Source organism: Tasmannia lanceolata, unplaced genomic scaffold (genome assembly GCF_043159265.1).
Source record: "Tasmannia lanceolata isolate RefF3 unplaced genomic scaffold, GAP_Taslan_0.1 ptg000007l, whole genome shotgun sequence".
Classification (NCBI taxonomy): Eukaryota; Viridiplantae; Streptophyta; class Magnoliopsida; order Canellales; family Winteraceae; genus Tasmannia; species Tasmannia lanceolata.
This window is the reverse complement of record NW_027518684.1, coordinates 19,143,904-19,160,866: the sequence shown is the minus strand read 5'-3', so window position 1 is coordinate 19,160,866 and position 16,963 is coordinate 19,143,904. Positions and strand designations below refer to the sequence as shown.

Sequence of the window (16,963 nt, the reverse complement as noted above, 5' to 3'; positions counted from 1 at the left end):
CTAACAACTGTTTTTTTTTGTTTTTTTTTATCACTGTTTAGGCGGAAGTTCTTTTCTTTGTTTATAGTATGTAGTTATTAGTGTTGCATGCTCATGCTGCTCCATCTGCTGTGTTGCATGGATTCGGATTTACGTGTCGGATCCCGACACTGATTGATTTGTTTAATCATGCGGATATGTCACAGAAAGGTTTTTGAAGCATAGATACTTGATTTGTTTAAGCGTTCGAATATTTTTTCAAGAGTCTGTTACCATTCTATCGCTGACATAATAGTTAATCGAGTTTCTTGAATCGTGGATTTCTAGAGAAGGTTTGTCCAGTTAGTGTCGAAAATGTTTTAGGATTATCTTAATCCAGTTACCTCTTTTAAATAAATTGATTACTTTTGGGGTATTATGACATTTCATAGTCACTCACTGTAAAAAGATGCCAACATTGAGATGATGGAAGTTGGTCAAAGCTACCGGCACCAATATTCCGGTACGTATGACCTTTTTTCACAATATACAAGCTTGTGTTGTCGTGAAGGGGATAAAATATGGCCCAATGTTGTTGTGGATTTCAAAATTTGCAGTAAAATGATTAATTTGTTGTTGTACGATATGATATGTAGAACCAAAAGGCATTTTGGTTTTTGTGGCCTTATGCATCTTAATGCGGTGTCAATGGTATCAAAGTCGATATCATGGATTGATACTACCTATGACAAAAGTTCTTATTGAGATGTTCAACCCCTTGAATGTTCAGCATCTGTAAATCTGACATTCATTTTTCCACAATATGATTTGTGGGTTTTATCTGTGATTGTACTGTATTTTTAGTCTGACAAATTTTCGGTTTGTTTTGTTTTATGGTATGGTGTTAGGTATGCTAAAGCACACATGGATTAACCTAAGACCAGTCAAGTTTCTGTACAGATCTTGACGAGCTTTTGTTATTTCACTAACAACCATTTTTTTTCTTCTTGTTTTTTTTTATTGAATGGCTCAGTACACCCTTATTCTGATGATTGGGTTTTCTTTCATGGAACTCAGTTTTCTGTCCTGTCAAGATGACAATTTTTTTAGTAGAACCATTGAGTCTTAATTTCACTACTAACCCTTTATTGTGAAAACTGAAAATTCTTCTCTCTCTTTTTCATCCCAGTGATTGTGATGGCTTGAATACAATTTATGCATTGATGGTTGTCTTCATGTCTAGCTTTAAAAACTAGAAGTGCACTTTTTTCCTAAAATTTTTGGGTCCTTTAAAATATCCAGAATTTTGAATACAGAGTCCAGGATTATGGTTACATATTTATTTTTCTTTAAAAATCTGGTCACTCCTTTCCATTTCCCAAAAAAAATTAAAAATGTTGATCACTCCTTTCAACCATTTTCCGGGAGAGTTAGCCCTAGTAGAAGTTTGGGAAGGATGAGGGGGCTTCTTTAGTGGCATGCTATTACTTATGGAGGTCTTAGATATCTTTATTATCATGACTTCATCGTTATACCTTTTCAACACTGCTGGCATACCACTGGATCAGAATTTGAGCTGTCTGTTTGGATACGTGGATTTAGAATCCATGTTTTAGTTTGAAAGCAAAGCAATCCAAAAAACTGGATTGTTCTAATAACATTTAGGGACTGTTCTAGGAATCTGGATTTTAAGTAAGATATCCAAGTTTTAGAAATCTCTCCCCCATCCTGAGATTTCTCAATCTCCTACTCTATCACTGGACGGAAAGAAAGGAGGGAAATCAGAGATGGACGGCCGGTGTCCTCCTCTTGTCTCCCCTCTAGGATTTTGAGGAAATCCAATATTCTAAAATTGGTGCATCCAAACTGCCCCTTATGCTTTTTCCAGGGTTGTAGTCATTCTTCTATTTGATGTTACAAGTAATTTCTTCAAGATTCTGGTAGGATCTTCTCTTCATTTTTTAGGCAGTGATAAATCGACTCCCAAATATCTTAAATCAACTCCCCATGTGTCTATCTCTCTCCTCTTTCTCTCTCTAGCATCGAGGAGAGAGAAAGACACATGGGGAGTCGATTAAAGATATATGGGAGTGATCCCCAATTTTTTATTTTTTCTTTCAACTACAATTAGTACAAGAAGCTTTGACGTCAGAAAAGCTAGCCACTAGTTTTCTTCTATTGTAACATGTTTTATGCTCAAGACTTGAAATACTTTAAAGACCCTACTATAGTGTTTGTTCTATAATTACTATCTTTTCCTAATACATGAATTGCTTCATTATATGATGACACAGAGTTCTTAAGAAATGTGGTGTTACAAGATTTTTTTTTTCTTTTTTTAGCAATTTTAAACAAATTTCGTATTTTGTCCCGGGTAAATGAAATTCCATCTGTCATATAGAGTTTTAATTGTTCTCATTTTCTAGGTTAAAGTCGTAAGTTAGGATTGTTTCTGTCACGAAAAATTGTTCAGCAAATGTTGGATAAGCACTTGTTCTAGAATAAGTTCTGTCTCATAATGTTAAAGATGTAATTGCCAAAAAAAATAAATTAAATTAAATTGATGGACTAAAATGCCCTCAAAAAGCAAATTTGAGTCCGACTAAATCAATTTGGATTCGATTAAGAAAAATTGAGTCCAATGCTATGTGTATTTTCTTAGGATGTATGTGGGGTTAGTTAGTGTACAGTAGTGGGTATGTATTTTAGTACAATGGCCATTAGTTGTGGCTAATATGTTTAGGGTAGTGGGAGTTAGTTACTTTTGATGTATCTTGTTAGTGGGTAAGTGTGCTTGTGATGTGTCACTCCCTCTTGTTTGTATTTATGTAGTAACAATTCAATGATAAGAAAGAGAAGATTTTTACAACAGCAAATGAGACTTTGTTTTGGCGAGTCACGGTTCTTCTCGAATCGAGCCGCTAGGAGGTCCGGTTGCCTCGAATCAACCTCTTTCCCTTCTCTATTTCTATCTTTTTCTTGTTTATTTGTGTTATGGCCAATTAGGCACGTAACATCCAATTAACTTAATTTGAATTCGAGTAAGCCAAATTTTGGTCCGACTAAGTGGATTTGAATTCGACTAAGCAAATTTGTGTCCGACTAACTCAATTTGGATTCGACTAAGCCAAAATTGGGTCCAACCAACTGAAATTAAATTTGACTGAGAATTTGGGTTCGACTAACTGAATTTGGATTCAACTAAGCCAAATTTTGGTCCCTCAATTTCATTTTTTTTTTTACAAATTAGCATTTAGATGAGTTTTCTCAACAACAAACATTTTCCAGTTATTTTTTCAAGACTTCAGCGTGTAACAATAATTAACCCTAAAAAAATTACATTCATAAGTTATTGAATAATCAAACAGACTTTATTTATAAAGTTTTAAAAAACTTTTAGGGCCTTCCAAGTTTCCCCCTAGTATAAATTGAGAAAGTCTAACAGTGTGTTTTCATTGCCCAGCTATTGGGTTTCTAGTAGTTGAAAGGTTGGGATCTCAAAATAACTGGGGCCCACTTAAATAGGATGTCCTATTAAAGTACATTAGCCCCCTTTTTGCCATTGATACACTGACGCTGGGTGTCTCTAGTGATCAAAAGGGGTGTAAATATCACTTCCCAAAATTTATCTTGCGAAAAAACCAAAAATACCCACGAAAAGGGCGTGGGATTAACATTTCTTAAAATACTAGCATTATTGGCTATGAAATATGAATCGGTATAAAAGTGGCCCACCCATCAAAACATGAGGCAAAAAGTGGGCCCCACCAGACGCATGGTTTGAGTTGAGTTTGCAGGACCCACCCTAGCAAAGCATGTTACAGTGCATCATAGGTATTTTGGCCTTTTTATTAGGTAACGTATAAGGATATTTTGGTCTTTTATCATTACAAAAAAAATCCACCATGGGTATTTTGGTCACAAATTGATGGCATGACCTGATTTGTCAAATTAACTCAAATGTAATGAGGCTATTTGCAAATTGTCATACCAGAAGGCCCTTTTTGCATATAATGCAAAGTAGAAGACCTCTTTTGTAAAACAAGGGAGTGCGGATATCATCTCTCTGCCCCCCAAAAAAACAAGGGAGTGCGGATATCATCCCTCTCTCTCTCTCTCTCTCTCTGAAGAACTTTGCACAGGGTTTCGTTAGCGTTTTTCGAGTCGGCATTTTGAATCTATAAAGCTTGTAACAGGTTTGTTTCTTTAAAATCTCGAATAAGCGTTATTTGATCGATACTATGCCATTCTCTTCTTCCTAGGGTTCCTCGATTAGGTTAGGGTTTGTCCTTTTCATTTTTCCTTTATGTTTTTCTGTTTACAAGATTCAGTAATTGCACGTGTTGAAACATTTGTTACATTTGTTTTGATTTTGTAGAAATTAAATCTTCAGAAATGTTTTAGGTTTTAGATATGTTTGCATTTTTATCTCTTTTCTCTATTCCACTCCTCTTTCTTTCTTTTTCCTTTGTTTTTTTACAATGAGTACAATATGTAGTTTCTGATTGAGGAAATGATGGGACCCGGGTCGAACTCACCCTTAAAAACTTGCTATGTTTGGTTGCGGGGATAGGAGAATAAGAAGTGAAAAGGGAAGAGACAAGCATTTGATTTGTCTAGGAGAATAGTGGAATAGTGATAAGTAGTGTTTGGTCGCTGTAGTTCTCTCGGAGAGTATTGGAAAAAGTAGAGGTGTTATTACCAAAAAGAGAGAGTGAAGAGAGATGTTAGAAATTGAGAGGATGGAGAGAGCTCCTCTTCATGTATATGATGTATATAGGCCCAAATAGGGCATCCAATGTACAATGACTACAATACCCGTAAGACTACAAGTAATACCTGAACTACCCTTACATGTTATTCAACACTCCCCCTCGAGCTAGAGTGTATATGCCATGGAACTCCATTTTGGTACAAAGAAAACTACAACAACTAAAAATGACAAAAAATACATAATCTCACACACATCCAGCTTGGTATAACACTCCTTAAGCTGATGTGGTAAATACATAATGAAAAGCATAAACAAAAGACAACGACCATAAAAAAGGACCAGCGCCCTATGAAGTAGCATGACGGTGAGAGCGATAAAAAACAGGGTCTCCCCCTGAATGAGAGCCCGACAAATACATCTGCAAATCACGAAGGATCGAATGGTGACATCTCGGCTAGGAAATAATAGCGATCTATCGAGCAAAATAGGCATACCAAAGGTGCGCACATGAGCAACGACGAAGCACCATGAGCGGCAACATTGACTAAGTAGCACAAAGTCAAAACAAGATAACCACTGATGGATGATGGGGAAACCATCAGAGACAAAGTCGACGGGGAAACCGTCGCCTAGAGAGGATAACCAACCAACGATTGGAAACCATCGTCCGGTGACAAGGTCGACGGCATAAACATCATTGCGTGAAGATAGGAAGAAAAAGAAATAGAAGATAATCAACCAACGATGGGGACACCATCGTCTGGAGACAAGGTCAACGGCATGGACATCGTCGCCTGAAAAGAGCCGGCCAACAATGAGGACACCATCGCCCGGAAAAGAAGGTCGATTGGAAATGAAGCCGTTGCCTGTAAAAGAGCCAACCAACGATGGGGATACCATCGCTCGGAAAAAGAAAGGCCGACGGGAAAATGAAGCCGTCTTCTGTAAGAGAGCCGACCAACGACGAGGAAACCATCGCCCGGAAAAAGAGAGGTCGACGGGAAAGCAAAGTCGTCGCCTGTAAGAGAGGCCGACCAACAATGGGGAAACCATCGCCCGGAAAAGAGAGGTTGACGGAAAAACAAAGCCGACGCTTGTAAGAGAGCCGACCAATGATGGGGAAACTATCGCCCGAAAAAGAGAGGTCGACGGGAAAACAAAGCCGTCGCCTGTAAGAGAGCCGACCAACGATGGGGACACCATCGCCGGAAAGAAGGATAAGGCATAAAGCTGGACAAGACTGTGTAAAACTACACTAAGGACACAGAAAGGAAACAACGAACATGATGAAGAACATAAGAACACAACAACACTCCCCCTCGGGCGAGACTACATGAGCCCAAAGATGACATGACAATCGAATCCGACGCTCAATATACATGTCGGATTCCTAGGCTCATACCCATAATGATGCAACATATGTTGTGGGTTGATTCAAGAACGGTTTGCATTTCAAGGTACATAAATTGTTTTTTGAATTTTTATTTAAGAAACATTTGATTTTACTTCATGGAATGAATGTAGTGTTTGGGGTTTCAAGTTGAGAAAGAACTGATTAAATTGAAGGTTCACAATTCACTTGGTTCTTATCAATTTTCAGTTCAAAATTCGTGTGGTGCTGAATCCAGCTCACTGGTATTGGCTGTCAACATGATTAATTGAAGAATTAGCATTCGTTCAGCAAGAACTGACATATTATAAATATTTTTACAACAATGAGGATGTATTGTGTTCAACACTTCTCAGCTTAGAATTTTTGGTAATTGTGATTTAATATGGCAATTGAATCAATGAAGGAACAAATTAACCGGCTTATTATGTGGGTTAAGGGGAAACCGAGTGCAGGTGAATTAATAAGTGGGTTAAGAGTTATTTTAGGGATTGCAAACAGATACGGGCCTGTCTGTTAGTGTAGTGTCCTACACTCCTACTTCATAATTTTTTTTGGGTGGGGGGGGGTCCTATGTGGGCATGATAGTGGGGTGATATGGGTTCACTTGAACCCGGTTGGAATGTTGTACTCAATTGAGGCTGAATTCTATGCTATCAAAGCCGGTATTTGTTGGCAGTGGAGCGAGTTCCTAGATTTTTTAGTGGTGCCGGGTGATTTCTTGCATGTGATCAGTTACCTAGCAAAATGATGTCTCATGGATATTTGGCGATATCAAAGAGGAGATCCTTGATCGCATTGAAGGGCATATGGTGACTTTTCAGCTTAACTTTCAGCCTATTAATGGTGATGCAGATCATAACTACAAGTATCTTCAAATTTTCCAGAATATCACGATTTTATCATGGCATTTTGATAAAAGACAAACTCAAAAATTTCCCAAGGTTTTAAAAAATATTATTTTTTGAATAGTGAAGAATTCATTAATAAAAAGGACCGAGTTGGTTCGATACAAAGAAGAAGGAAAACAATTTAAAAGGAAAGAAACTGATAGAAAGAAATAATCATGGCAGGGGAGAATCATATCGCTCAAGAGTCCCAGATGAACCCCCATCCTTGTTAAGTTGTCCGCTACCACATTGGCCGATCTTTTAAAATGGCGTGGCGGAAGATGATGCCAGAATTGCCCACTATATCATGGATTTCTTCAAAAAACTGTGCAAAACGCCACGAGAATACTTGGGATCCACATAACCTCCTAACCACATTGAGGGAGTCCCCCTCCACCACCATCCCGTTAAGATCTTCTTCCATCAATAATTTTAGGCCTTGATGGACTGCCGTAACCTCCGCCTCATTAGAATCAGCAATGCCTATAGGTCCAGCATAAGCCCACTTCACCGTACCCGAATCATCTCTAAGGACACCCCCTATACCAGGCGGCCCGAGGTTTCTCAAACTGGACCCATCAAAGTTAAATTTCAAGTAGTCGCTATCCGGGGTTTCAGGTTTTATCTTTTACCGTGAAAATATCACGAAAGCATTGCAATAATTCCGGCTCCAAAGTTGGAATTTGTGCTAAATCTTAAGGTAGTTCTTCGGTGCTATGAGGTCGGACAAAGATCAAAATTTCAAAAATCAAGGCTTCAGGGAATTAACATCTCTGATGATGAGGTGGGAGGTTTGGCTGGCCTGTTGGGGTGCTCGGTGGACAAATTCCCTTAGTCATATCTTGGATTGCTGCAGGAGCAGGAAGGCCTAAAAAGAACTAGAGGAGGCTGGATATGTGGAAGAGGTACTTTGTTTATTTGGGAGGTAGAATAACCTTCATCAAAGCTGTTCTGGCCAACATTCCGATTTACCAATTGTTGGTCTTTAAATGCCCTGTGAGTGTAATTAAACCGATCGAGCAAATTCAAAGAAACTTCCTTTAGGGGGGAAGTTGGATGAAAAGGAAAATATTCATCTAGTTTGCTGGGAGGAAGTGACCAAGCTAATTAAAGCTGGAGGGATCAACATTAGAAATTTGAAAGCGGTTAATGAAGATCTTCTAGGGAATTGGTTGTGGAGATTTGGCGAAGAAAGGCAGAATCTTTGGTTGAGAGTCATAGAAGGAAAATATGGGGCAACTCCGGGTTAGTGGATATCGGATGATAAGTTTAAGTTCATGCATAGTGGAGTAATTGTATGGAGGGTTGTATTGGCCCTCAAGCCGAAGTTTAATGAAGGTATAAGATCCGTACTTACCAAGGAGACCTGATAAAGTTCTAGGAACACAAGTGGTGTGGGGAGGCCTCCTTCAAGGATGTATATCCAGAGTTATATTCTGTGGTGATAGATAAAAGAGTGTTCGAAAATGAATACTTCGTAAGAGAAGATGACAATTTGTCTTGGAAAATTAATTTCAGGAGAAATTTCTTTGACAAAGAATTGGATAGGGTGACGAATTTGCAACGGGTATTCAGAGGTGAAGTTAAAGGCCCTCATATTCCGGGGTGAAGTTAAAGGCCCTCATTTCATTGTTACAAAGGTTAGAGCTCTGCCTATCTCCTTGGTTAGGATCCTCCTTGAGTTTAGATTTGTATCAACATATGATTTATGGTGGGGATGACGTGAGGTTTGTTACAGTGATGAGCAGCGTTATATCATTTCTCCTAGATAGATCCTCCTGAGCCTTGGGAAGCTATAGCTGAACTTTGATGGTTCCAGTTTGGGGAATCCGGGTCCTGCTGGGATAGGGGGCCTATTGAGAGATGACAGGGGTGTGACTTCCTAGGCATTCTCGGGTCCCAACGGCATATCCGACTTTAATGGCGCTGAGGTAAGATCCGTTTTACAAGGCATCAGGCTTTTAGAAGCGCACTTCATGGATAGAGTGATAGTGAAAGGGGACTCCTTAATTGTAATTTTCAAACCATGCTTATGTCTTTCCATAAGGGTAATTTTCCTCACGGTCATCGGAGTTGCCACTAACCTCTACATGGGGGGTAAACGAATGTTTTACTCCATATTTACCTTCACCGGAACAGACCCTACTTGAGTCAATTAGTGAATAAATTAATTGAGTAATTAATTTGCTAAGGACACGGTATATCAAGTATTAATTCCCAAGCGAACGAAAAATCAGTTCCATTCTCTTGATTCATAGCTCATAACCTAGATGAGCATACATGTTAGTATAGGATGTGTTAAAGTATAAAAGATTAAATAACGCCTTCTCCAACAGCTTAAGCTTTTGGAGTAACTTGTAGTTTCCCATGGTATCGGAGCAAATGCCTGGGTTCAAACCTCCTTGATAGCAAAAATCCACATGCATTGACCAAACCCAAAAGAGGGGCCACATGTGCCACGTGTAGGCCAAACCTAAAAAGAGGGACCACACGTGAGGGGGAGTGTTAAAGTATAACGCCTTCTCCAACAGCTTAAGCTTTTGGAGTAACTGGTTGTTTCACAGGATGAAACCTCTAAAATTGGCCAACTGTCAAATTTAAGCTTGAGGCTAGTTACAGAGGTGACCCCATTGATCAGGACCCACCAAGTCCTGTTGAAACATTTACATGGTGAAGGCCTATTGGCACATAAGAAATGAAAGCCAATACCACATCTCAAACTCACTCTTGAACATTCAACAAAGGCTGCTTAGTTCGTGTTGTCCTTATGCAAAGGCTGCTTAATTTGTGTTTTCCTTATGCTTTTCATGTATTTCGTTTCAAACTTTGTCATTTTACGTATATGTGTTGATATTTTTGTTGCATTGGTGATATCTAGTTCGAGCTCTACCCTTCGGGGACTATAAAACAAACATGGGAGAAAGCAGCAGTGATGATGAGATATCTGATGCCATAAGCGAAGATCCTAGTGAAGAACCGAGTGAAGAACCGAGTGAGGAACTTAGTGAAGAACTCATTGAGGAACCTAGTGAAGAACCAAGTGAGGCAACTAGTGAAGAACCATGTGAGGAGCCATCAGAAGAATCTGTGTATCAGACATCTTCTGACAGTGACAATGATGAATCCGCCAATATGAAAAACTTCGAAGACAAGAAAGATGCATTGCAAGAAGATCAATCACAAAAAAAGTCCAGGTTTTCTGAGACCGTAGTTAATGATGGAAATACTTGTGAGGGACAGGAAAAGAGAGGGAGTTCTGGAAAGCGACGGCACAGTATGTGGGATGTGAAGCCGGAAGGTTACGGCGAAGCTGTTGAAGGTGATGGGACTAGCAAAAGGAGGAGCAGGTGGACTGCTGATGATTCCCAGTTAAAAATGGTGGGTCCTATTCAACTGCCTGATTTCGTGAGGCACGCTGTTGGTGTGGCCGATTTTGATCCCGAATTTTGCGATCTACACATGAGGCTTCTACAGATAAATAAGAAGTTGCAGGCATCCATGGTTGTTGATGACGGGCCAGAGGAAGAAAGATCTCCTTCTCCCTCACCAGTGTACAATAACTTGGGATTCAGAATTAATTCAAGGGAAATCAGGTTCCGTGATAAACTCTTTCTGGAGAGGCAACAGATCCTTTCCAGGTTGACTCAGATGAATTCCACCCCTAAACGTCCTTCCAAACCCAAACCCGCAAAGTTTTCCAAGAAACTCTACATACCGCTGGAAGAATATCCTGAGTATAATTTTGTTGGTCTTATAATTGGCCCCCGTGGGAACACGCTCAAGAAAATGGAGAAAGAAAGTGGGGCAAGAATTGTTCTAAGAGGAAAAGGCTCAGTTAAGGGAGAGAAAACTCGGCAGCGCCCCGAAGATAATGAAGATTTACACGTCTTGGTAGAAGCAGACAATCAGACATCATTGGATGGGGCAGTGAGCATGGTTGAGCAACTACTGGTTCCAGTCGATGAAGAAAATAATGAGCACAAATGGGCCCAGCTAGAGGAGCTTGCTAAACTGAATGGAAAATTGAGAGATGGAGATACATGCAGAGTATGTGGTGAAGAGGGACATTTGCAGTATACATGTCCTGGCAAGAATTCAATGCTCAAAATCTATTCCAAATACAAACCCCCACACTTTCACAAGAAACTCTACATACCGCTGAAAGAATACCCTGGATATGATTTTGTTGGTCGTATAATGGGCCCCGGTGGGAGCAGAATCAATAGAATGGAGAGGGAAAGTGGGGTGACGAGGATTTATTTAGAAAGAATACGTTCAATGAAGGAAGGAAAAACTCAGCAGCGTGATGTAAATCATGGGCCCACAGATAATGATGATTTATACGTCATTATAGAAGCAGATGATCAGAAGTCATTGGATGTTGCAGTAAGCATGGTTGAGAGAATACTGGTTCCAGTTGATGAACAAATTGATGAGCCCAAACAAATTGGTGAACACAAACGGGCCCAGCTGCTAGAGGACGATGATGACACAATGCTATTTGTTGGTTCTCTTCCCTCATCTGTGGATGATGATTTGTTGATAGAGATATTTTCCCCCTTTGGAAGGCTTAGCCATTCAAAAGTGTATAGGGACAAAACTATTAAAGGCTATGCCATTGTTAAGTATGATGATCCTGTCAATGCTGCTGAGGCTGTTAAATGCATGAATGGGCACTTTATCAAAGGAAAATATTTGTCTGTGAGGATAGCAGGCCGCCCCGTGACCGTGGGAACGACACCCAAAGAGATCCCTGGTCAGTCATCTTGGCCGGGGCCACCAGGGTCAATGCTGCCGGAATCTTCTGCTTCTTTTCCCAGGAGCGAAGCCTTAGGTCTGCCTCCTCCATCTGGCTTTTTAGGGCAAAGCGATTGTTTCAGCAGAGGGTTACCTTCATTTTATGGGTCATCATACCAGATTCCAATCCCGTCATCTACCGCTCCTCCTCTGATTCCAATCTCATCATCTAGTAGTGCTCTTCCTCATATTCCACTCTCCTCATCCAGCAGTGCTCTTTCTCAGTTTCCATCTGGCTATTTAGGGGAATGCGATTCTTTCAGGAGACCGTTACCTTCATCATATGGGTCACCATATCAGATTCCAATCTCATCATCTACCGTTATTCCTCAAATTCCAATCTCATCATCTTGTGCTCTTCCTCAGATTCCAGTCCCATCATCTAGCAGTGCTCTTTCTCAGTTCCCATCTGGCTATTTAGGGCAAAGCGATTCTTTCAGCAGACAGTTACCTTCATCTTATGGGTCACCATACCAGATTCCAATCTCATCATCTACCGTTCTTCCTCAGATTCCAATCTCATCATCTACTACTCTCCCTCAGATTCCAGTCCCATCATCTAGCAGTGCTCTTTCTCAGTCCCCATGTGGCTATTTAGGGCAAAGCGATTCTTTCAGCAGACCGTTACCTTCCTCTTATGGTTCATCATACCAGATTCCAATCTCTTCATCTACCGCTCTTCCTCTGATTCCAATCCCATCACCTAGTGCTCTTCCTCAGATTCCAGTCTCATCATCTAGCGGTACTCTTTCTCAGTCCCCATCTGGCTATTTAGGGCAAAGCGATTCTTTCAGCAGACTGTTGCCTTCCTCTTACGGGTCATCATACCAGATTCCAATCCCGTCGTCTACCCCTCTTCCTCAGATTCCAATCCCCTCATTTACTCCTCTTCCTCAGATTCCAGTCTCATCATCTAGTAGTGCTTTTTTTCAGTTCCCTGGTAATCCGTCCAGCTGCACCTTCCAATACAGGTCATACTAAAATACAACCACAAGCATTCTAGCTTCACAGGTGCATCTTTCTCCATCACTGGGCAGTTGTGAGACACCTCTTCCTTGGGCATCTGTTCAGCCTCCCGGGCAAGACACAAGTTGTAGAATCTGGACGAGAGAAGTTATATATATACTTATGTTTGAGGTGGCTTGGTAGCAACCTCATTTAATGGTCAAAGATACAAACATAAAAGGCTATCTATTTCAGAACCCAAGGTTGTCAGCAAGCTGTTGTGCTGTGAGATCATCCTCAGTCAAGAATTTCTCTAAATGATAGGACCATCACAATCCGATTGGTATCTTTGGAGGAGATTTTTGGCATGCAGTTCTTTCCAACTTAGATTGCGATACATTAAAAGAGAGGTGATTTGTACTGGCTCTTTTCTCGTTTCTAACATTGTTAACCCTTCGCAGTATTCAACACTGCTTTCTTTAAAGTTATATACTGAAATCGAATATCAAAATTTCAGACCATGGCCAATGTTATTCATGTTTCTGCTCTCTGCCATCTCTTGTAATTCCATGGTATTTTTGTGTGTATAATTATGGGGTTCTCTTTTTTAACATTATCGGTGAATCGCATGCTCATGCTGCTACATCTGCTTGATTTTCCACAATCCCTTAATCAGGTTCTCTAGTTTTTTTCTTCTCTTCTTTTAAATAATTGTCTAAATTCTGTAGTTCTAGGCATATTATTCACTATAATTATGCACCTTGTAAACTATGATTTCTTTTAACCTTGAACTTTATCATGGGATTAATTGTATTTGAAGTTGCCTTTTTTGTCTGTTTTAAGAAGTAGATGTTTGATTGATGCATTACCATGTCTTAACTTCAAAGCCACCATCACCACTGCTAAGATCCACTGTCTGTTCTTCTCATTTGTAGCTATATTTGTTTTAGGATGTTAACATCATTGTTATTCAGCATCACTGTTGGATCTGTTGTGGAATGATGTGAAAGAAGGTTGTGGCTCTATGGAAGAGAGCATCTTTCTTTTAGGAGGATGTTTTACACTCATGCAAGCTACATTTTTTTAGCATTCTTATCTATTTCATGTCAATGACAGAATCCTCCTGGGGTGAATCCAGAGAGAGATCATGTAGGCCCCATTTGGTTGTCTCCCTTGGATGGAAAAGGGAACTGATGCGGGGAATTAGAGCTGACGTGAAATCCTTGGTGTGTTTGGTTGTTCAAATCCATGGAAAGGAATATGCTGTTTTAAATGGGTGTCGTTATTAAAACTGATTGGTGTCATCTTCTTACCTAGGTGTGGGGCCTAGTCTAACGTTATCACTACTAGGGCTTTTGACGTATTGAATCTATTGATTAGGCACCTAACATTTTTTTTAAAGGTAACAATTTTATTAAAATGAAAAACTATTACAGTGAAGGGACAAGGTATCCTACAAGTGTACAGATGACATGAAGACCAAATACGGAATTAACCTCGGTTAAAAAAGAAGACTGCAAAACCCTCTAGATAATTCTTGACTCCAGAATGTGATCCAACTGAATAATAACGATATCACCTCTATCTGTGCCCCATCTTTAGCGAGTTTGTCGGCCGCTTGATTAGCCGACTGGCGCATATGCTGAAATTTTGGTGATAAAGATGCAATGATGTCCCTAATTTCTGCTACAATGCTTGCAATCGCCCGAGGACCTAAGGCTTTGTTGGTGGCCTAAGATATAACATTAGGGCCACGTTTGGATACCCACAAGATTTAGTTTTGGATTTCTCATATTTGCAGTTGAGATTTGGAATTTGGAACTGGATCAGATCCTTAGATTTCCAAATCAGCTACAACAGTGTAAAAAAAACTGATTTTCAATTCTATTCTGCTAGACATTCTCGTACAACATAAACATGAGGATGATCGATGTATTTTGTATTCAAAACTCTAATCCAAACACAAATACAAAAACATGGGGTATCCAAATGTCGGCTAGATGAATCACCTTCTATAATTAAATGCCCAAACCTGTGATTTGCAAAGCACCTCAAACCCCATAATAGTGCACGAGCTTCCGCTTCATTTGAGTCGCGAATGCCTACTTGACTGGAGTAAGACAGAAGAATGCATCCCCTACAGACGCTGAATAAACCACAAATCCCTGCACAACCTGGATTTCCTTTAGAGCCGCCATCAAACTTCAATTTAATCCAACAAATTGGTGGAGGGTTTCACTTAGGCGCGATGGGCCGCTTCTTTTTTTCAAAGATTACAGTCTTCAAATTTCTTAAAACGTCCCCTAAGCTGTAACTTGGACCGTCCTTCCCAATACCGCTCCATGCTATGATTTCCGCTTTGACTTCAAAAGCAATTCTTTCCCGACTATGATTTACACCTCTAAATATGCGGTTATTCCTTTCCTTCCATGGGTACTTAACATTTGGTATCAGAGCAGCTACTTTGTCATATATTAGATTCACAAACGGGGAGATATGTGAAGAGGACTACATGGAAAGGATTACCTGGTAAAAGGCCAATGTTAAAGCAGTAAGAATAAAAGTACGCATGTACACACGTGCGCATGACGAGAAAGCCAATAACAAATCCCTAGATTGGTGCCAATTGACCATCTTAATAGTTCTAATTGCCGATTTGTTTTTAAGGAGGAAATGCAACTACTAAAAGTTACCACGAAGAAAGGGCTACCTGGAAAAAAAAAAAAAAAAAAAAAAAAAGGAAAAAAAGACTAGAGTGAAAGCTGCCATAGAGTGGGTGCAGAGGAGCCAAAAACTCCCAGTGCAGAACCCTCTTCCACCAACTGAGAATTTCTCTTCTTTAGAGTAGACATAGAAAGATGGTAGATTTAAGGGCACAACAAATGAGTGGTTTGGATCATCAGATAATGTGGGCCTCACTGTATTTTTTTTAAGGTGTGCTTGCATGTAGCGTAAACACCATATAAAAGAACATTCTTTTTTATCAAGATACTGATAATAGCTTAAGGATAAAGGATCATCCAACAATGATTAACCAGGAAAGTTGAATAGGGCGGTTCTTCCTAGGGAAATGATATTTCCAACCCTTTTTGTTTTTTCCTTTTTTTCCCTAGAAATGAATACACGTTCATGGCATTGGGCTACTCTTTTTCTGAAAAAAAAACAGTGATTTTCAGGAAAAGACAAACAAAAGGTGGTGGAACTTCTGAGAAAGAGGGGGTCTCTCTTTATGTCTTGTTTCCTCCCATTGGTGTATTGGTGTAATACATGGGAGGGTCACCTTGCTCCCTCCAATAGTAGCGTACTTCTTGGATGGTTAGTGAAGGGTGGCCCACTTGACATTTAGCGTTAATTGAAATCGATTGGGTCCGCCCACGCTGATAGGATTCGCCTATAAAAGAGATCAACGGTAACGATCAATTTTTAAGTCCCATACATTTATGTGCAATCAAGACCGTTGATCTTGTAGAACATCGTGCCCACATGATCTTGTTCTCATGCCAAGTAAGCACCCCTTGTATACGAAAATCAATGTTCTAGATTTTGTTGGTGGAGCCTTAAGCAAGGCATGATTGATCAAGGGCCTACAATCATAAAGTTAGGTGTTCGGATCAACGGATCAGATTGTTTTCATTGGTACAAGGAATGGGAACCATTTATCTTCAATCGATATCACCTATCATTTTAAATGGCCCCTACAGCCTCTACCAATGGGAATGTACGGATCCATAGTCAATGCAAACCATATCTTATGGTCCTTCCTAATAGACACTTATTGGGCCCCATTTTTGCCTCATTTACATGATTATATCCGTTGATCTGAATGGCAAGATGATCGGATGATCTTACGCCCTTTATCAATAAACCTTTTCTGCAAGGTTGCAGGTCATTCTCCTTATATTACATTGGAAAACGTTTTGAGACCTCTTCATTCTAATTGTTCACTATATTTCTTCCATGAAGAAGCAAAATTACACAATCAGGATATAACAAATCTAACAAAGCTACCAAATCAAACATTCCTTAATTATACTTTAGCTAAGATCCTTCATGACCAACCCAATAACAAATGGATCAGAGATCTCTTCAATGTAGATTGTTGATGGCAGTTGATTAACAAAAAACCCATAAGATCATGGCCCGCCTACCGATTCCAACAATAGATTCTAACAAGAGAAAATCTTATTGCAGAAAGGGATTGAGATTAAGGGAGATTATGAGAGTGAAACGGCCTAAATTGGCAATTAATTCACTGATTATAGCATAATA

General features: G+C 39.8%; 1 protein-coding gene across 1 annotated transcript; it reads left to right on the top strand.

The window, feature by feature from the left end:
• The first annotated feature begins 4,033 nt into the window (after positions 1 to 4,033).
• Positions 4,034 to 13,305, top strand: LOC143882206 (uncharacterized). Its single transcript, XM_077385675.1, has 2 exons — positions 4,034 to 4,154; positions 9,831 to 13,305. Exon 2 carries the CDS (start codon positions 9,866 to 9,868, stop codon positions 12,728 to 12,730), a length of 2,865 nt encoding a protein of 954 aa, XP_077241790.1. The 5' UTR covers positions 4,034 to 4,154; positions 9,831 to 9,865; the 3' UTR covers positions 12,731 to 13,305.
• The last annotated feature ends 3,658 nt before the right edge of the window (positions 13,306 to 16,963 follow it).